The 22,467-nt window shown below is 41.9% G+C and overlaps 1 protein-coding gene across 1 annotated transcript; it reads left to right on the forward strand.

Annotated features, from left to right (window-relative positions):
* The first annotated feature begins 2,136 nt into the window (after window positions 1–2,136).
* Window positions 2,137–9,226, forward strand: LOC138911568 (magnetosome-associated protein MamJ-like). The gene is made up of 3 exons (XM_070210945.1): window positions 2,137–2,223; window positions 2,424–2,810; window positions 8,942–9,226. The coding sequence occupies exons 1-3, from the start codon at window positions 2,137–2,139 to the stop codon at window positions 9,224–9,226; spliced, it is 759 nt and encodes a 252-aa protein (XP_070067046.1).
* The last annotated feature ends 13,241 nt before the right edge of the window (window positions 9,227–22,467 follow it).

Here is a 22,467-nt window from a genome sequence, read left to right on the forward strand (position 1 = left end):
CAATATAAGTTGGATTGAGGTAGTAGCGTAGCGCCCCACAGTTTTCTTGGCGAGGAGCCATCATTCCCATGGCCAAATCACGGCGAGGAGCCGCTGACCGCTGGGATTAGCTTTATAAGAGGCAAGAAGCCGCCAATGTTACAAGTAGCAATTGTACTAGTTATATAAGAGGCAAGGAGCCGACAATATTATAAGCCGCAGTGCATTAATTATATTATAATCATCAATGATATTAGTGAGTAAAGAGGCAAGGAGCCACGAAAGTTATAAGAGCGAATTTGAAGGCAAGCGAGGCAAGCGCATGGCTTGCTGGCGACCGCGCCGGGACTTTGGAACGAACGCTAAGGGTGAGTAGACGTGCATTGTGAGACGAGGAAGGTGATAGAGTGTACAGCGGAGCGCTGGGGCTCCAGAAAAAAGTGCGGCAGGGTTTAGCTCGTGAGGTACTATAAAGAAACAATAAGCGAGGAGTGAATAAAGTACATATGTTATAATTATCGAGAAGAATCCGGATAATTCTTTGTTTTCTGGTAACCTGGCTTACCTTAATATCGGAATTAACCGGTGTTCGACCTAACCTCGATCAGGAGCATGTGGTACGCGATTGTGGCCCCGGGGTGGGCATTACCGGTTGGTGTCTCGATAGAGTAGTGGTACGAGGCCGCGGCCCGATAGAGAGTTTGGGTAGTGGAGTTGGCGCGAGGCTCCGGCCCGATAGAGTAGTGGTACGAGGCCACGGCCCGATAGAGACTTTGGGTAGTGGAGTTGGCGCGAGGCTCCGCCCCGATAGAGTAGTGGTACGAGGCCACAGCCCGGTAGTGTAGGCGTGCAGAAATAGAGCTAGGCTTGGTCTGGTGAGGATACTCACGCCCTCCCCCTTAAACCCTCCCTCCCAGCGAAGTTACAAGATATTTATAAGTCGCTAGACCTGGTAAGACTGAGAATTATACCCCGGCCAGTAGCATCTTTACAGGTGGCGGCCATGCAGCGACTAGAGGCGTTTAGGGGTGTGGCATGTTAGCGGATTAAAGCCTGCATGCTTGCCCAAAAAGGTATATAAAAAAAAAAAGTTTTTATTTTAAAAAGGGGTATTTTTAGTCGGGTATACCCTAGAGGGAAAGTACCCTAGCGGAGAACAAGAGAATGAGGATATGGTATATGTGTGAAATATAAAACTAGGGGATTAAGTAGTCCAGTATACCCCAGCGAACATTTTTATACCCTGTGTTAGGCAGAGACGGAAAATGAACACGTGCAGAATTTTAATGACGAAAATGCTTGCAAAAATCTTGCACGCAAAGCAAGGAGACGAAAACATAACGGTCGGTCGTAAAAGTACAGCGCGCGCGCGCCAGACGGGCGGCGTCGAGATCACGCGCGCACACGGGTGCACAAACGCGCGGCGCAGTCGACGTCTGCGTCGAAGGGAACAAAAGTGGCTGAGTAAGGTCGGCGTAAAAGTGACAAAGACACCAACTGATCAAAAAAAGGAGAGAAATAATAAAGGGACCGACGGAGCCCCTAAAACAGGAAGAGAGGGAAACAGCGACGTCGGCTATCAAGAAGGTATATAATAAAGGATGGAGGCAGGTTAGTGCCAAAACCCGGGGGTATGCGTCCGTTGGATTCACCAGCGACGCAAAGAGGAGTTAGTGGCGATCGCCTAGGAGCTTGGGTTGGAAAAAGAAGGGCGCGTGGAGGAGCTACGTAAACGGCTGTCCACATGCGTGCTGGATGGCGGTCATTCGACTGAGATTTGCGCTCCGCTTGCCGAGCTGGAATCTTAGTACGCTAAAACTCTTGAGTCGAAATCATGGGGCGTCCCACCCGACGTTGGCGGGCGGCCACGTCAAAAGTCGAAGTCTGACCTCAGGATCTCCCAACTGTATGGGCGTTTGCTGGCGCCCACCCCGAGCTTGTCCGGCTTTACGGTCAACGCAGAGGTAGGGCGGTCCCCTGTTGAACCGAATGGTGATCCCTACCACACTAGACCATACCATCACCCGGAGACGAGGCCACTTCCCAATGTCCCGGAGCAAGTTCGGAAGTGGGGTGTGAGGTTCCCTTGGGTTCTTAGAGGCGCTCGAGGAGCGCGCCATCACCTATGGTATTGCCCTCGACCGCATACCTAGGGCAATGAGCGAAGTGTTCTGCGATAGGGCTGCTCGTTGGTTGCTGAGCAGTGGGCTAAGGGATGTGCCGTGGGCCGTGTTTAGGGGCGAGGTCCTGGAGTTTTTCTTACGGCGCCTACAGGGTCGTCAAATTCGTGTCCCCCAACATTGTACGGCTGGGGAAATCAGACGAGCATAATAAGAGGGTGCCCAACATTTCATAGTTGGCCTAGTAAAATGTGAGCCGCACTGAAAGGATAGGGCATTAACAAATAAGTTACGAGTGAGTTAACCAATAAGCTGAATTTACAGAAGGAACCCGACACCGAGGTCGAGACGGTCGCCCGCAGTGCCGACGTTGAGGTAACGCCGGAGAACCCCACCAGGGAACCCGACACCGAGGTTGGGACGGTCGCCCGCAGTGCCGACGTTGAGTTCACGCCGGAGAGCCCCACCAAGGAACCCGACACCGAGGTCGAGACGGTCGCCCGCAGTGCCGACGTTGAGGTCACGCCGGAGAGCCCCACCAAGGAACCCGACAACGGGGTCGAGACGGTCGCCCGCAGTGCCGACGTTGAGGGAACGCCCTCGGGCTGGAAGGTGTTTCCTCGCGGAACACCGTTGTCGTCGGGCGTGGTGGAACTGATCGCAAGAGAGGCGCAAATCCGCCGGTTCCGATGCCGACGCACTCGTTTCCACGTAGGGAGCGCGACTACAGCGTTACGTTGAACGCGAGAGGCGAAGTGCCCGTCTCCTGCTCGAAGTGAGGGGGGGTGTGAGGCGGGTACTGAGGTCCGCCGAGTTAACAAGAATACGTTAAAATTATTCAAAAATTACCTTAGCTCGAGCATAATTTTTATTCAAGGCCTGATCTGCATTTAACAACTTAAAAATTAAAATTTCTTAACAATTTTAAAATTGTATAATATTTATCATTTCACTATTTTTACGTCATTTAAAATAAAATAACTCCAAACGATACAAATGATGCGATACAATAAAAATATACATATATCCGCGCATTTAGAAATAAAACAAGTTCTAGTCGGGTGCTGACGAGCATCAATGTGTTTGGGTGCATGTATATAGAAATTCTTGTAATTTGCGCTAGCTGAAGCAAACACGATTTTAAAGAAATATTCTACAGTATAACGTTTTGTAGAATATTTGCGCATCTCAAAAAGTAAATTGTATTAAAATTATTTCTTTAATTGGTGGGCAATATAAGTTGGGTTGAGGTAGTAGCGTGGCGATAGTAGTAGGTGGTGAAAGGTATAAACTGAAAGATACTTGATATATATATACTATTCTAGAGTAAACATATCACTTTTGGTTGCTTTAGTTCTTATTTTTAACCAATTTTCTCAAAAGACAGGATTTTGATATCGATTTTTATCGATTGCTTGAAAACGGAGTAAGTTATCGATCATCGGAAACAAATCGATCTGCGCATGAACTAGGAGGACCTACAGCTAAAATTAAAAGCCTCTAGCTTGTTTACCCTGTTTACCCATTTCAATGGGTTCAGAAAACATATAAAAAAAATTTATTTTAATAAATTTTACCTCAACTTTTATATCATTATTATTATTATTATTATAATTCATTTAATTACCACACATATATAATATTAGGTTATATCTCTAAAAAGGCAGGTGTAGTGTACTTATACACATATGAATATAAATACATAACTCAACTTGTAACATTTTGCTGCAATTCAAAACAAATATCAATGTATAAAGCCAAGCGCATAGAATATATATGATCATGGATCCATGATGCCACTTGAGCAGGCCACGGCAGAGTCAGAACGTTGACCCTGATCTTGCACCTTACCCGCTCCGAGAATGAGAATTTATATATGAGTACACCCACTCTCTCCCTCTCTCTCTCTCTCTCTCTTTGTAGCTGTTAGCCGATAACAGCATAAGCATATACATGTATTCTTAGGATAAGTACATTCTACTGACTTTCTATAAATTTATTTCGAAAGACGTATGAAAACCAGCACTTGACGTGCTTTACCACAACACAGTTGAAGTGGACGATTTTTCTTACACGCCGCTACAAACCGCTCGGCATTGCGATGCTCCGAACGTCATGACCTGCATAACGTAAATTTCGGGGAAGGGTGACGAATCTCCATCACGCCAGAGAAATTTCTGTGCCGCTTGGTCTTCTCGGCGCACCTTGACCTGATGAAACATTTCCCGTATGTCGCCGGATACGGCGATAGGGCACTCTCTGAAGCGAATTTGCACACCCATCAAAGATACTAGTGTATCTGGACCCTTCAGCAAACAATCGTTCATTGAAACGAGTCTTTTTATTGTTCGGATTGATGACTGAAAATATAAGGAGAAACCACGATGTCGTGGTCAGCCATAAATCGAAATGAGTCTAAAAAACGTGTCTCCAAATTTGTATGCTTTGTAATATATGTGTATTTTGAATGGGAAATGTAAAGCTCTTTATTGAAAGGTAGAACATTAATTTCACCTTCAGCTTTTGACAACTCTCTTACAAACAAAGAGAGTAAAATATTATGAAAAGGTACGGGGATAAATGATTAAGTAATTAACATTACAGGCATCATGAGCGGCCCCTCTGAATTTACCAGTTAAGTGGCAACATATTAATGCAAATGTCGCAATTTACAGCATTTTGAAATTTATGGTCATCTTCTTAACTTATTTCTGTTGGCTTTACAGTAGATAAATATTTGCTATAAATCTCTCTTGCATCCGCAATAACCGATGTTACAAAATGTAATCCTACATTTTCTCTACTATGTTGTACGAATTTATCTAAACTAGAATCATTTGCAGATTATATAAAATATGCGTATACAACAAAAATGTGTTCTTGAATGTTTATTACATTCTCGCTCACACTCCTGTTGATAGGTTTTAAAACGCCCTCGAGATCTGCATAAATTATAAAAGGTATATCTAAACTATTTTAAACTATTTTAAACTGCTTTATCGTTTGTTGAAAGCTTCGCCACCACTTTTTCACACTGCTCGCCACGCATCCTGTCGTTATGCGAATAGTTTAAGCATACATTACAGAAAAGTAATTTCCTCGTATGCTACGTCAGTTGATTGTGTGTAAGTCTGGAGGAGAAAATATGCCTGAAAATAAAAAAGAAATGTATTTTTTTTTGTTTTCTGAACATAACTTGATAGATTTTTAGTCAGTAGTAATGTAGGTAATGTGAAATATCATGCATTTCCAAAAGAAATAGGAAAACTCCTTGGTGCTCTTTAGTTATTTAGAGTGATCCAATAATTTCATTAATATCTTTATCATAGCCAAAAACATTTATACTAAAGTTGGTATTTTAAAGCTCAGGCAATTAAATGTTTTTAAGCTTTAAAGGAAATTCCATATAATGAAATTTGAGTGGATATATCTTATCAATTTCAATAATTGGACTCCTTTTATCATCGATTTTATATGGAGCACGCCTATAAGCATGGGAATACCCTGAACAATCTTATTCCAACATCTAAACATTTGAAACAAGTAAGAGGTTCTAGTCGGGAGCTCCCGACTAGGGGATACCCTGAACCCTCTTCTTCCAACATCAAATGCATATATATATATTCTACTTTAGAAGCTATATGTCAAGTTTGGTGACTCTAGCTCTTATTATTTACCAAAATTGCCCAAAAAACAGGATAACGATATCGATTTTTATCGATTGCTTGGAACCGAAGTAAGTTATCGAGTATCGGAAACAAACTCGATCTGCGCAGGCACTAGGAGCACCTACATTTAAAATTTCAAGTTGTGAGGCGGCTACTGAGGTCTGCCGCCCCACAGTTTTCTTGGCGAGGAGCCATCATTCCCATGGCCAAATCACGGCGAGGAGCCGCTGACCGCTGGGATTAGCTTTATAAGAGGCAAGAAGCCGCCAATGTTACAAGTAGCAATTGTATAAGTTATATAAGAGGCAAGGAGCCGACAATATTATAAGCCGCAGTGCATTAATTATATAATAATCATCAATTATACTAGTAAGTAAAGAGGCAAGGAGCCTCGAAAGTTATAAGAGCGAATTTGAATTTAACCGCCGGCCGCCGCTGCAACCGTGCGTTATTGATCGGTTGCTCAACACTGCATTCGAGAGCGCAACTCCAATTCGGCGGCGAAGAGCGAAAGCTTCGAGGCGAAATTACGAATGTTCCACGGCGAAGCGGCCGAGGCAAGCGCATGGCTTGCCGGCGATCGCGCCGGGACTTTGAAACGAACGCTAAGGGTGAGTAGACGTGCATTGTGAGGCGAGGAAGGTGATAGAGTGTACAGCGGAGCGCTGGGGCTCCAGAAAACAGTGCAGCAGGGTTTAGCTCGTGAGGTACTATAAAGAAACAATATGCGAGGAGTGAATAAAGTACATATGTTATAATTATCGAGAAGAATCCGGATAATTGTTTGTTTTCTGGTAACCTGGCTTACCTTAACATCGGAATTAATCGGTGTTCGACCTAACCTCGATCAGTAGCATGTGGTACGAGATTGTGGCCCCGGGGTGGGCATTACCGGTTGGTGTCTCGATAGAGTAGTGGTACGAGGCCACGGCCCGATAGAGCGTTTGGGTAGTGGAGTTGCCGCGAGGCTCCGGCCCGATAGAGTAGTGGTACGAGGCCACAGCCCGGTAGTGTAGGCGTGCAGAAATAGAGCTAGGCTTGGTCTGGTCAGGATACTCACCCCCTCCCCCTTAAACCCTCCCTCCCAGCGAAGTTACAAGATATTTATAACTCGCTAGACCTGGTAAGACTGAGAATTATACCCCGGCCACTAGCATCTTTACAAGTGGCGCCCAAGCAGGGACTAGAGGCGTTTAGGGGTGTGGCATGTCAGCGGATTAAAGCCCGCAAGCATGCACAAAGGTATTTTCAGAAAAATAAAGTTTTATTTTATAAAGGGGTATTTTTAGTCGGGTATACCCTAGAGGGTAAGTACCCTAGCGGAGAACAAGAGAATGAGGATATGGTATATGTGTGAAATATAAAACTAGGGGATTAAGTAGTCCAGTATACCCCAGCGAACATTTTTATACCCTGTGTTAGGCAGAGACAGAAAATGAACACGTGCAGCATTTTAATGACGAAAATTCTTGCAAAAATCTAGCACGCAAAGCAAGGAGACGAAAACATAACGGTCGGTCGTAAAAGTACAGCGCGCGCGCGCCAGACGGGCGGCGTCGAGATCACGCGCGCACACGGGTGCACAAACGCGCGGCGCAGTCGACGTCTGCGTCGAAGGGCCGTTAAGGCGTCGTGGCAGCGGCTGTACAGTGGGACGAATTCAACTCACGCGCGGTGAAAAGTTGAATTCGTCAGTACAGTAGTCGGGGGCAATGAGGATGGTCGCATTTTAAGATTGAATGCGAACGAAGTGAACAATAAGAACAGAACAAGCGCCAAATGATCAAACGAACGCGGGTTAAAGTGTCAAGAAAGTCGAGAGAATTTCTTTTTTTTTTTATTTCGTGAAATGGCTAAATTAAAAAAAAAAAATATTTGGATGAAAATAAAATTTTTTATAAATAAAATTAATTAAACAAAAATAAATAAAAGAAATAAAACAAACAATTAAGTACACAAGAATAAACCATGGGTACCTTGGTAAAGGCGAAGGCAGCGACCAAGTGAGGAACGGCTTAAAAGTGAAAAGGTGAAAAGGAAAATTTAATTACCTTTTGTTGAGTTTTATTTTTATAAACAAAAGAAAAAATATATAAACAAAAAAAAATTTTTTTTTTTAATTTTTTTTGTATTTTTGTTTGGTGGAAGATATAAAGGCAAAATAAAGAGAAAACTAAAAGGAACTAAAGTGGCTGAGTAAGGTCGGCGTAAAAGTGACAAAGACACCAACTGATCAAAAAAAGGAGAGAAATATTAAAGGGACCGACGGAACCCCTAAAACAGGAAGAGAGGGAAACAGCGACGTCGGCTACCAAGAAGGTATATAATAATGGATGGAAGCAGGTTAGTGCCAAAACCCGGGGGTAGGCGTCCGTTGGATTCACCAGCGACGCAAAGAGGAGTAAGTGGCGATCGACCAGGTATTTGGGCTGGAAAAAGAAGGGCGCGTGGAGGAGCTACGTAAACGGCTGTCCACATGCGTGCTGGATGGCGGTCATTCGACTGAGATTTGCGCTCCGCTTGCCGAGCTGGAATCTTAGTACGCTAAAACTCTTGAGTCGAAATCATGGGGCGTCCCACCCGACGTTGGCGGGCGGCCACGTCAAAAGTCGAAGTCTGACCTCAGGATCTCCCAACTGTATGGGCGTTTGCTGGCGCCCACCCCGAGCTTGTCCGGCTTTACGGTCAACGCAGAGGTAGGGCGGTCCCCTGTTGAACCGAATGGTGATCCCTACCACACTAGACCATACCATCACCCGGAGACGAGGCCACTTCCCAATGTCCCGGAGCAAGTTCGGAAGTGGGGTGTGAGGTTCCCTTGGGTTCTTAGAGGCTCGAGGAGCGCGCCATCACCTATGGTATTGCCCTCGACCGCATACCTAGGGCAATGAGCGAAGTGTTCTGCGATAGGGCTGCTCGTTGGTTGCTGAGCAGTGGGCTAAGGGATGTGCCGTGGGCCGTGTTTAGGGGCGAGGTCCTGGAGTTTTTCTTACGGCGCCTACAGGGTCGTCAAATTCGTGTCCCCCAACATTGTACGGCTGGGGAAATCAGACGAGCATAATAAGAGGGTGCCCAACATTTCATAGTTGGCCTAGTAAAATGTGAGCCGCACTGAAAGGATAGGGCATTAACAAATAAGTTACGAGTGAGTTAACCAATAAGCTGAATTTACAGAAGGAACCCGACACCGAGGTCGAGACGGTCGCCCGCAGTGCCGACGTTGAGGTAACGCCGGAGAGCCCCACCAGGGAACCCGACACCGAGGTTGGGACGGTCGCCCGCAGTGCCGACGTTGAGTTCACGCCGGAGAGCCCCACCAAGGAACCCGACACCGAGGTCGAGACGGTCGCCCGCAGTGCCGACGTTGAGGTCACGCCGGAGAGCCCCACCAAGGAACCCGACAACGGGGTCGAGACGGTCGCCCGCAGTGCCGACGTTGAGGGAACGCCCTCGGGCTAGAAGGTGTTTCCTCGCGGAACACCGTTGTCGTCGGGCGTGGTGGAACTGATCGCAAGAGAGGCGCAAGTCCGCCGGTTCCGATGCCGACGCACTCGTTTCCACGTAGGGAGCGCGACTACAGCGTTACGTTGAACGCGAGAGGCGAAGTGCCCGTCTCCTGCTCGAAGTGAGGGGGGGTGTGAGGCGGGTACTGAGGTCCGCCGAGTTAACAAGAATACGTTAAAATTATTCAAAAATTACCTTAGCTCGAGCATAATTTTTATTCAAGGCCTGATCTGCATTTAACAACTTAAAAATTAAAATTTCTTAACAATTTTAAAATTGTATAATATTTATCATTTCACTATTTTTACGTCATTTAAAATAAAATAACTCCAAACGATACAAATGATGCGATACAATAAAAATATACATATATCCGCGCATTTAGAAATAAAACAAGTTCTAGTCGGGTGCTGACGAGCATCAATGTGTTTGGGTGCATGTATATAGAAATTCTTGTAATTTGCGCTAGCTGAAGCAAACACGATTTTAAAGAAATATTCTACAGTATAACGTTTTGTAGAATATTTGCGCATCTCAAAAAGTAAATTGTATTAAAATTATTTCTTTAATTGGTGGGCAATATAAGTTGGGTTGAGGTAGTAGCGTGGCGATAGTAGTAGGTGGTGAAAGGTATAAACTGAAAGATACTTGATATATATATACTATTCTAGAGTAAACATGTCACTTTTGGTTGCTTTAGTTCTTATTTTTAACCAATTTTCTCAAAAGACAGGATTTTGATATCGATTTTTATCGATTGCTTGAAAACGGAGTAAGTTATCGATCATCGGAAACAAATCGATCTGCGCATGAACTAGGAGGACCTACAGCTAAAATTAAAAGCCTCTAGCTTGTTTACCCTGTTTACCCATTTCAATGGGTTCAGAAAACATATAAAAAAAATTTATTTTAATAAATTTTACCTCAACTTTTATATCATTATTATTATTATTATTATAATTCATTTAATTACCACACATATATAATATTAGGTTATTTCTCTAAAAAGGCAGGTGTAGTGTACTTATACACATATGAATATAAATACATAACTCAACTTGTAACATTTTGCTGCAATTCAAAACAAATATCAATGTATAAAGCCAAGCGCATAGAATATATATGATCATGGATCCATGATGCCACTTGAGCAGGCCACGGCAGAGTCAGAACGTTGACCCTGATCTTGCACCTTACCCGCTCCGAGAATGAGAATTTATATATGAGTACACCCACTCTCTCCCTCTCTCTCTCTCTCTCTCTTTGTAGCTGTTAGCCGATAACAGCATAAGCATATACATGTATTCTTAGGATAAGTACATTCTACTGACTTTCTATAAATTTATTTCGAACGACGTATGAAAACCAGCACTTGACGTGCTTTACCACAACACAGTTGAAGTGGACGATTTTTCTTACACGCCGCTACAAACCGCTCGGCATTGCGATGCTCCGAACGTCATGACCTGCATAACGTAAATTTCGGGGAAGGGTGACGAATCTCCATCACGCCAGAGAAATTTCTGTGCCGCTTGGTCTTCTCGGCGCACCTTGACCTGATGAAACATTTCCCGTATGTCGCCGGATACGGCGATAGGGCACTCTCTGAAGCGAATTTGCACACCCATCAAAGATACTAGTGTATCTGGACCCTTCAGCAAACAATCGTTCATTGAAACGAGTCTTTTTATTGTTCGGATTGATGACTGAAAATATAAGGAGAAACCACGATGTCGTGGTTAGCCATAAATCGAAATGAGTCTAAAAAACGTGTCTCCAAATTTGTATGCTTTGTAATATATGTGTATTTTGAATGGGAAATGTAAATCTCTTTATTGAGAGGTAGAACATTAATTTCACCTTCAGCTTTTGACAACTCTCTTACAAACAAAGAGAGTAAAATATTATGAAAAGGTACGGGGATAAATGATTAAGTAATTAACATTACAGGCATCATGAGCGGCCCCTCTGAATTTACCAGTTAAGTGGCAACATATTAATGCAAATGTCGCAATTTACAGCATTTTGAAATTTATGGTCATCTTCTTAACTTATTTCTGTTGGCTTTACAGTAGATAAATATTTGCTATAAATCTCTCTTGCATCCGCAATAACCGATGTTACAAAATGTAATCCTACATTTTCTCTACTATGTTGTACGAATTTATCTAAACTAGAATCATTTGCAGATTATATAAAATATGCGTATACAACAAAAATGTGTTCTTGAATGTTTATTACATTCTCGCTCACACTCCTGTTGATAGGTTTTAAAACGCCCTCGAGATCTGCATAAATTATAAAAGGTATATCTAAACTATTTACATAATTCTTAAATTTTAAACTGCTTTATCGTTTGTTGAAAGCTTCGCCACCACTTTTCCACACTGCTCGCCACGCATCCTGTCGTTATGCGAATAGTTTAAGCATACATTACAGAAAAGTAATTTCCTCGTATGCTACGTCAGTTGATTGTGTGCAAGCCTGGAGGAGAAAATATGCCTGAAAATAAAAAAGAAATGTATTTTTTTTTGTTTTCTGAACATAACTTGATAGATTTTTAGTCAGTAGTAATGTAGGTAATGTGAAATATCATGCATTTCCAAAAGAAATAGGAAAACTCCTTGGTGCTCTTTAGTTATTTAGAGTGATCGAATAATTTCAATAATATCTTTATCATAGCCAAAAACATTTATACTAAAGTTGGTATTTTAAAGCTCAAGCAATTAAATGTTTTTAAGCTTTAAAGGAAATTCCATATAATGATATTTGAGTGGAAATATCTTATCGATTTCAATAATTGGACTCCTTTTATCATCGATATGGAGCACGCCTATAAGCATGGGAATACCCTGAACCCTCTTATTCGAACATCTTAACATTTAAAACAAGTAAGAGGTTGTAGTCGGGAGCTCCCGACTAGGGGATACCCTGAACCCTCTTCTTCCAACATCAAATGCATATATATATATTCTATTTTAGAAGCTATATGTCAAGTTTGGTGACTCTAGCTCTTATTATTTACCAAAATTGCCCAAAAAACAGGATATCGATATCGATTTTTATCGATTGCTTGGAAACGGAGTAAGTTATCGATTATCGGAAACAAACTCGATCTGCGCAGGCACAAGGAGCACCTACATCTAAAATTTTAAGTTGTGAGGCGGCTACTGAGGTCTGCCGCCCCACAGTTTTCTTGGCGAGGAGCCATTATTCCCATGGCCAAATCACGGCGAGGAGCCGCTGACCGCTGGGATTAGCTTTATAAGAGGCAAGAAGCCGCCAATGTTACAAGTAGCAATTGTATTAGTTATATAAGAGGCAAGGAGCCGACAATATAATAAGCCGCAGTGCGTTAATTATATTATAATCATCAATTATATTAGTGAGTAAAGAAGCAAGGAGCCACGAAAGTTATAAGAGCGAATTTGAATTTAACCGCCGGCCGCCGCTGCAACCGTGCGTTATTGAATGGTTGCTCAACACCGCATTCGAGAGCGCAACTCCAATTCAGCGGCGAAGAGCGAAAGCTTCGAGGCGAAATTACGAAAGCTCGCGGCGAAGCGGCCGAGGCAAGCGCATGGCTTGCCGGCGATCGCGCCGGGACTTTGAAACGAACGCTAAGGGTGAGTAGACGTGCATTGTGAGACGAGGAAGGTGATAGAGTGTACAGCGGAGCGCTGGGGCTCCAGAAAAAAGTGCGGCAGGGTTTAGCTCGTGAGGTACTATAAAGAAACAATAAGCGAGGAGTGAATAAAGTACATATGTTATAATTATCGAGAAGAATCCGGATAATTCTTTGTTTTCTGGTAACCTGGCTTACCTTAATATCGGAATTAACCGGTGTTCGACCTAACCTCGATCAGGAGCATGTGGTACGAGATTGTGGCCCCGGGGTGGGCATTACCGGTTGGTGTCTCGATAGAGTAGTGGTACCGATAGAGAGTTTGCGTAGTGGAGTTGGCGCCAGGCTACGGCCCGATAGAGTAGTGGTACGAGGCCACGGCCAGATAGAGAGTTTGGGTAGTGGAGTTGGCGCGAGGCTCCGGCTCGATAGAGTAGTGGTACGAGGCCACGGCCCGATAGATACCTTGGGTAGTGGAGTTGACCTGATGCCACGGCCCGCTAGCGGCAGAAAATGAACACGTGCAGAATTTTAGTGACGAAAATTCTTGCAAAAATCTAGCACGCAAAGTAAGGAGACGAAAACATAACAGTCGGTCGTAAAAGTACAGCGCGCGCGCGCCAGACGGGCGGCGTCGAGATTACGCGCGCGTCTGCGTTGAAGGGCCGTTAAGGCGTCGTGGCAGCGGCTGTACAGTGGGACGAATTCAACTCACGCGCGGTGAAAAGTTGAATTCGTCAGTACAGCGCCAAATGATCAAACGAACGCGGGTTAAAGTGTCAAGAACGTCGAGAGAATTACTTTTTTTTTTTATTTCGTGAAATGGCTAAATTTAAAAAAAATATTTGGATGAAAATAAAATTTTTTATAAATAAAATTAATTAAACAAAAATAAATAAAAGAAATAAAACAAACAGTTAAGTACACATGAATAAACCATGGGTACCTTGGTTAAGGCGAAGGCAGCGACCAAGTGAGGAACGGCTTAAAAGTGAAAAGGTGAAAAGGAAAATTTAATTACCTTTTGTTGAGTTTTATTTTTATAAACAAAAGAAAAAAAAATAAACAAAAAAAAATTATTCTTGGGTTCTTAGAGGACCTCGAGGAGCGCGCCATCACCTATGGTATTGCCCTCGACCGCATACCTAGGGCAATGAGCGAAGTGTTCTGCGATAGGGCTGCTCGTTGGTTGCTGAGCAGTGGGCTAAGGGATGTGCCGTGGGCCGTGTTTAGAGGGGGTTTCCTGGATTTTTTCTTACCCCCTCGTTACTTCGAGAGGCTTGAGGACGAGATCCGATTCCGGAGGCTGCGCGTAGGCGAAGAGTTCAAAGAATACTTAATAGAGCTGAGGGCTTTTATGCATCACGCTAGATACGAGCCGGCAGAAGAGCTGCACCGGATCAACGAGAACGCCGCTCCGGAATACAGGCTTTATGTGCGACGGCAAGACTTTTCTACCCTATCCCAGCTAACTCAACTGGCCGTGGAATACGAGACAGTCGTGAGGCAGAGGGTGGAGTACTCAAGCAGCCAACCCGTAGCCCCGGGTGTCTCGAGTTCGAATAGTGCAGAATGGGCGAGGACGGCACAGTCCCCGGGGGGACATCTCAACCCGTTCCGGACCGTTGTGGACAATAGAGTCTCCACCCCACCCGCTGCAACTCACGCAGAGGTGGCCCATCTGATGATGAGCCAAGAGGTCGTGAACGGCCTTAATGATGGTTGTTTATGCTTATGGAAGATTACCAAGACAATTCGACGAATTCAATAACTTGGCAAAAATAGATCCAATTTACAATATAGAGGATTCCGCTTAGGAATTTAAGTATAGATTATAAGTAGCCAAAAAAAGAGCAAAAACAATATTAGTATTAGAAAACGGAAACCGAAAATTAGAATGTGATAAAAAAAAAATAAATGATATAGAATCAGAAAAGGGATCTTTAGTTATGTTTAATAATGAAACAGCAATTAAGCTAGAAAGTGAATATTTAGGACCATAAAAAGTTATAAGCATAGAATATAGAAAAAATATTACCCTTGATGTGGGAAAAAGGAAGGCGCATATAGTTAACAAGAATACGTTAAAATTATTCAAAAATTACCTTAGCTCGAGCATAATTTTTATTCAAGGCCTGATTTGCATTAAACAACTTAAAAATTAAAATTTCTTAACAATTTTAAAATTGTATAATATTTATCATTTCACTATTTTTACGTCATTCAAAATAAAATAACTCCAAACGATACAAATGATGCGATACAATAAAAATATACATATATCCGCGCATTTAGAAATAAAACAAGTTCTAGTCGGGTGCTGACGAGCATCAATGTGCTTGGGTGCATGTATACAGAAATTCTTGTAATTTGCGCTAACTGAAGCAAACACGATTTTAAAGAAATATTCTACAGTAAATCGTATTGTACCATAGAATATTTGCGCATCTCAAAAAGTAAATTGTATTAAAATTATTGCTTTAATTAGTGGGCAATATAAGTTAGGTGGAGGTAGTAGCGTAGCAATAGTAGTAGTAGGTGAAAGGTATAAACTGAAAGATACTTGATATATATATACTATTCTAGAGTAAACATGTCACTTTTGGTTGCTTTAGTTCTTATTTTTAACCAATTTTCTCAAAAGACAGGATTTTGATATCGATTTTTATCGATTGCTTGAAAACGGAGTAAGTTATCGATCATCGGAAACAAGCTCGATCTGCGCATGCGCTAGGAGGACCTACAGCTAAAATTAAAAGCCTCTAGCTTTTTTACCCTGCTTACCCATTTCAATGGGTTCAGAAAACATATAAAAAAATTTTATTTTAATAAATTTTACCTCAACTTTTATATCATTATTATTATTATTATTATTATTATTCATTTAATTACCACACATATATAATATTAGGTTATTTCTCTAAAAAGGCAGGTGTAGTGTACTTATACACATATGAATATAAATACATAACTCAACTTGTAACATTTTGCTGCAATTCAAAACAAATATCAATGTATAAGGCCAAGCGCATAGAATATATATGATCATGGATCCATGATGCCACTTGAGCAGGCCACGGCAGAGTCAGAACGTTGACCCTGATCTTGCACCTTACCCGCTCCGAGAATGAGAATTTATATATGAGTACACCCACTCTCTCCCTCTCTCTCTCTCTCTTTGTAGCTGTTAGCCGATAACAGCATAAGCATATACATGTATCCTTAGGATAAGTACATTCTACTGACTTTCTATAAATTCATTTCGAAAGACGTATGAAAACCAGCACTTGACGTGCTTTACCACAACATAGTTGAAGTGGACGATTTTTCTTACACGCCGCTACAAACCGCTCGGCATTGCGATGCTCCGAACGTCATGACCTGCATAACGTAAGTTTCGGGGAAGGGTGACGAATCTCCATCACGCCAGAGAAATTTCTGTGCCACTTGGTCTTCTCGGCGCACCTTGACCTGATGAAACATTTCCCGGATGTCGCCGGATACGGCGATAGGGCACTCTCTGAAGCGAATTTGCACACCCATCAAAGATACTAGTGTATCTGGACCCTTCAGCAAACAATCGTTCATTGAAACGAGTCTTTTTATTGTTCGGATTGATGACTGAAAATATAAGGAGAAACCACGATGTCGTGGTCAGCCATAAATCGAAATGAGTCTAAAAAACGTGTCTCCAAATTTGTATGCTTTGTAATATATGTGTATTTTGAATGGGAAATGTAAATCTCTTTATTGAGAGGTAGAACATTAATTTCACCTTCAGCTTTTGACAACTCTCTTACAAACAAAGAGAGTAAAATATTATGAAAAGGTACGGGGATAAATGATTAAGTAATTAACATTACAGGCATCATGAGCGGCCCCTCTGAATTTACCAGTTAAGTGGCAACATATTAATGCAAATGTCGCAATTTACAGCATTTTGAAATTTATGGTCATCTTCTTAACTTATTTCTGTTGGCTTTACAGTAGATAAATATTTGCTATAAATCTCTCTTGCATCCGCAATAACCGATGTTACAAAATGTAATCCTACATTTTCTCTACTATGTTGTACGAATTTATCTAAACTAGAATCATTTGCAGATTATATAAAATATGCGTATACAACAAAAATGTGTTCTTGAATGTTTATTACATTCTCGCTCACACTCCTGTTGATAGGTTTTAAAACGCCCTCGAGATCTGCATAAATTATAAAAGGTATATCTAAACTATTTTAAACTATTAACTATTTTAAACTGCTTTATCGTTTGTTGAAAGCTTCGCCACCACTTTTCCACACTGCTCGCCACGCAATCTGTCGTTATGCGAATAGTTTAAGCATACATTACAGAAAAGTAAATTCCTCGTATGCTACGTCAGTTGATTGTGTGCAAGCCTGGAGGAGAAAATATGCCTGAAAATAAAAAAGGAATGTATTTTTTTTTGTTTTCTGAACATAACTTGATAGATTTTTAGTCAGTAGTAATTTTAGTAATGTGAAATATCATGCATCTCCAAAAGAAATAGGAAAACTCCTTGGTGCTCTTTAGTTATTTAGAGTGATCGAATAATTTCAATAATATCTTTATCATAGCCAAAAACATTTATACTAAAGTTGGTATTTTAAAGCTCAAGCAATTAAATGTTTTTAAGCTTTAAAGGAAATTCCATATAATGATATTTGAGTGGAAATATCTTATCAATTTCAATAATTGGACTCCTTTTATCATCGATATGGAGCACGCCTATAAGCATGGGAATACCCTGAACCCTCTTAGTCGAACATCTTAACATTTAAAACAAGTAAGAGGTTGTAGTCGGGAGCTCCCGACTAGGGGATACCCTGAACCCTCCTTTTCCAACATGAAATGCATATATATATATTCTATTTTAGAAGCTATATGTCAAGTTTGGTGACTCTAGCTCTTATTATTTACCAAAATTGCCCAAAAAACAGGATATCGGTATCGATTTTTATCGATTGCTTGGAAACGGAGTAAGTTATCGATTATCGGAAACAAACTCGATCTGCGCAGGCACAAGGAGCACCTACATCTAAAATTTCAAGTTGTGAGGCGGCTACTGAGGTCTGCCGCTGGGATTAGCTTAATAAGAGGCAAGAAGCCGCCAATGTTACAAGTAGCAATTGTATTAGTTATATAAGAGGCAAGGAGCCAACAATATAATAAGCCGCATTCCATTAATTATATTATAATCATCAATTATATTAGTGAGTAAAGAGGCAAGGAGCCACGAAAGTTATAAGAGCGAATTTGAATTTAATCGCCGGCCGCCGCTGCAACCGTGCGTTATTGATCGGTTGTTCAACACCGCATTCGAGAGCGCAACTCCAATTCGGCGGCGAAGACCGAAAGCTTCGAGGCGAAATTACGAAAGTTCGCGGCGAAGCGGCCGAGGCAAGCGCATGGCTTGCCGGCGATCGCGCCGGGAGTTTGGAACGAACGCTAAGGGTGAGTAGACGTGCATTGTGAGACGAGGAAGGTGATAGAGTGTACAGCGGGGCGCTAGGGCTCCAGAAAACAGTGCGGCAGGGTTTAGCTCGTGAGGTACTATAAAGAAACAATAAGCGAGGAGTGAATAAAGTACATATGTTATAATTATCGAGAAGAGTCCGGATAATTGTTTGTTTTCTGGTAACCTGGCTAACCTTAACATCGGAATTAACCGGTGCTCGACCTAACCTCGATCAGGAGCAGATAAAGAGTTTGGGTAGTGGAGTTGGCGCGAGGCTCCGGCCCGATAGAGTAGTGGTACGAGGCCACGGCCCGGTAGTGTAGGCGTGCAGAAATAGAGCTAGGCTTGGGCTGATCAGGGTACTCACCCCCTTTCCCTTAAACCCTCCCTCCCAGCGAAGTTACAAGATATTTGTAACTCGCTAGACCTGGTAAGACTGAGAATTATACCCCGGCCACTAGCATCTTTACAAGTGGCGCCCAAGCAGGGACTAGAGGCGTTTAGGGGTGTGGCATGTCAGCGGATTAAAGCCCGCAAGCATGCACAAAAGGTATTTTCAGAAAAATAAAGTTTTATTTTATAAAGGGGTATTTTTAGTCGGGTATACCCTAGAGGGTAAGTACCCTAGCGGAGAACAAGAGAATGAGGATATGGTATATGTGTGAAATATAAAACTAGGGGATTAAGTAGTCCAGTATACCCTAGCGAACATTTTTATACCCTGTGTTAGGCAGAGACAGAAAATGAACACGTGCAGAATTTTAATGACGAAAATTCTTGCAAAAATCTAGCACGCAAAGCAAGGAGACGAAAACATAACGGTCGGTCGTAAAAGTACAGCGCGCGCGCGCCAGACGGGCGGCGTCGAGATCACGCGCGCACACGGGTGCACAAACGCGCGGCGCAGTCGACGTCTGCGTCGAAGGGCCGTTAAGGCGTCGTGGCAGCGGCCGTACAGTGGGACGAATTCAACTCACGCGCGGTGAAAAGTTGAATTCGTCAGTACAGTTGTCGGGGGCAATGAGGATGGTCGCATTTTAAGATTGAATGCGAACGAAGTGAACAATAAGAACAGAACAAGCGCCAAATGATCAAACGAACGCGGGTTAAAGTGTCAAGAAAGTCGAGAGAATTTCTTTTTTTTTTTTTTATTTCGTGAAATGGCTAAATTAAAAAAAAAAAAATATTTGGATGAAAATAAAATTTTTTATAAATAAAATTAATTAAACAAAAATAAATAAAAGAAATAAAACAAACATTTAAGTACACAAGAATAATCCATGGGTACCTTGGTTAAGGCGAAGGCAGCGACCAAGTGAGGAACGGCTTAAAAGTGAAAAGGTGAAAATTTAATTACCTTTTGTTGAGTTTTATTTTTATAAACAAAAGAAAAAAAAATAAACAAAAAAAAATTATTCTTGGGTTCTTAGAGGACCTCGAGGAGCGCGCCATCACCTATGGTATTGCCCTCGACCGCATACCTAGGGCAATGAGCGAAGTGTTCTGCGATAGGGCTGCTCGTTGGTTGCTGAGCAGTGGGCTAAGGGATGTGCCGTGGGCCGTGTTTAGAGGGGGTTTCCTGGATTTTTTCTTACCCCCTCGTTACTTCGAAAGGCTTGAGGACGAGATCCGATCCCGGAGGCAGCGCGTAGGCGAAGAGTTCAAAGAATACTTAATAGAGCTGAGGGCTTATGCATCACGCTAGATACGAGCCGGCAGAAGAGCTGCACCGGATCTACGAGAACGCCGCTCCGGAATACAGGCTTTTTGTGCGACGGCAAGACTTTTCTACCCTATCCCAGCTAACTCAACTGGCCGTGGAATACGAGACAGTCGTGAGGCAGAGGGTGGAGTACTCAGGCAGCCAACCCGTAGCCCCGGGTGTCTCGAGTTCGAATAGTGCAGAATGGGCGAGGACGGCACTGTCCCCGGGGGGACATCTCAACCCGTTCCGGTCTGCTCCCAGCGGATCCGGAACGACCGTTGTGGACAATAGAGTCTCCACCCCACCCGCTGCAACTCACGCAGAGGTGGCCCATCGGATGATGAGCCAAGAAGTCGTGAACGGCCTTAATGATGGTTGTTTATGCTTATGGAAGATTACCAAGACAATTCGACGAATTCAATAACTTAACAAAAATAGATCCAATTTACGATATAGAGGATTCCGCTTAGGAATTTAAGTATTGATTAAAAGTAGCCAAAAAAAGAGCAAAAACAATATTAGTATTAGAAAACGAAAACCGAAAATTAGAATGTGATAAAAAAAAATAAATGATATAGAATCAGAAAAGGGATCTTTAGTTATGCTTAATAATGAAACAGCAATTAAGCTAGAAAGTGAATATTTAGGACCATAAAAAGTTATAAGCATAGAATATAGAAAAAATATTACCCTTGATGTGGGAAAAAGGAAGCCGCATATAGTTAACAAGAATACGTTAAAATTATTAAAAAAATACCTTAGCTCGAGCATAATTTTTATTCAAGGCCTGATCTGCATTTAACAACTTAAAAATTAAAATTTCTTAACAATTTTAAAATTGTATAATATTTATCATTTCACTATTTTTACGTCATTCAAAATAAAATAACTCCAAACGATACAAATGATGCGATACAATAAAAATATACATATATCCGCACATTTAGAAATAAAACAAGTTCTAGTCGGGTGCTGACGAGCATCAATGTGTTTGGGTGTATGTATACAGAAATTCTTGTAATTTGCGCTAACTGAAGCAAACACGATTTTAAAGAAATATTCTACAGTATAACGTTTTGTACCATAGAATATTTGCGCATCTCAAAAAGTAAATTGTATTAAAATTATTTCTTTAATTGGTGGGCAATATAAGTTGGGTTGAGGTAGTAGCGTGGCGATAGTAGTAGGTGGTGAAAGGTATAAACTGAAAGATACTTGATATATATATACTATTCTAGAGTAAACATGTCACTTTTGGTTGCTTTAGTTCTTATTTTTAACCAATTTTCTCAAAAGACAGGATTTTGATATCGATTTTTATCGATTGCTTGAAAACGGAGTAAGTTATCGATCATCGGAAACAAATCGATCTGCGCATGAACTAGGAGGACCTACAGCTAAAATTAAAAGCCTCTAGCTTGTTTACCCTGTTTACCCATTTCAATGGGTTCAGAAAACATATAAAAAAAATTTATTTTAATAAATTTTACCTCAACTTTTATATCATTATTATTATTATTATTATTATAATTCATTTAATTACCACACATATATAATATTAGGTTATTTCTCTAAAAAGGCAGGTGTAGTGTACTTATACACATATGAATATAAATACATAACTCAACTTGTAACATTTTGCTGCAATTCAAAACAAATATCAATGTATAAGGCCAAGCGCATAGAATATATATGATCATGGATCCATGATGCCACTTGAGCAGGCCACGGCAGAGTCAGAACGTTGACCCTGATCTTGCACCTTACCCGCTCCGAGAATGAGAATTTATATATGAGTACACCCACTCTCTCCCTCTCTCTCTCTCTCTTTGTAGCTGTTAGCCGATAACAGCATAAGCATATACATGTATCCTTAGGATAAGTACATTCTACTGACTTTCTATAAATTCATTTCGAAAGACGTATGAAAACCAGCACTTGACGAGCTTTACCACAACACAGTTGAAGTGGACGATTTTTCTTTCACGCCGCTACAAACCGCTCGGCATTGCGATGCTCCGAACGTCATGACCTGCATAACGTAAATTTCGGGGAAGGGTGACGTATCTCCATCACGCCAGAGAAATTTCTGTGCCGCTTGGTCTTCTCGGCGCACCTTGACCTGATGAAACATTTCCCGTATGTCGCCGGATACGGCGATAGGGCACTCTCTGAAGCGAATTTGCACACCCATCAAAGATACTAGTGTATCTGGACCCTTCAGCAAACAATCGTTCATTGAAACGAGTCTTTTTATTGTTCGGATTGATGACTGAAAATATAAGGAGAAACCACGATGTCGTGGTCAGCCATAAATCGAAATGAGTCTAAAAAAGTGTCTCCAAATTTGTATGCTTTGTAATATATGTGTATTTTGAATGGGAAATG

Source organism: Drosophila virilis, unplaced genomic scaffold (assembly GCF_030788295.1).
Source record: "Drosophila virilis strain 15010-1051.87 unplaced genomic scaffold, Dvir_AGI_RSII-ME tig00001611, whole genome shotgun sequence".
In the NCBI taxonomy this organism is placed as follows: Eukaryota; Metazoa; Arthropoda; class Insecta; order Diptera; family Drosophilidae; genus Drosophila; species Drosophila virilis.

Coding starts and splice junctions, on each gene's coding strand:
- LOC138911568 (XM_070210945.1), top strand. CDS start 2,137: ATGAGCGAAGTGTTCTGCGATAGGGCTGCTCGTTGGTTGCTGAGCAGT. Junction 2,224..2,423: donor GGGCCGTGTTTAGGGGCGAG/GTCCTGGAGTTT, acceptor CTGAATTTACAG/AAGGAACCCGACACCGAGGT. Junction 2,811..8,941: donor GCCGACGCACTCGTTTCCAC/GTAGGGAGCGCG, acceptor CTGAATTTACAG/AAGGAACCCGACACCGAGGT.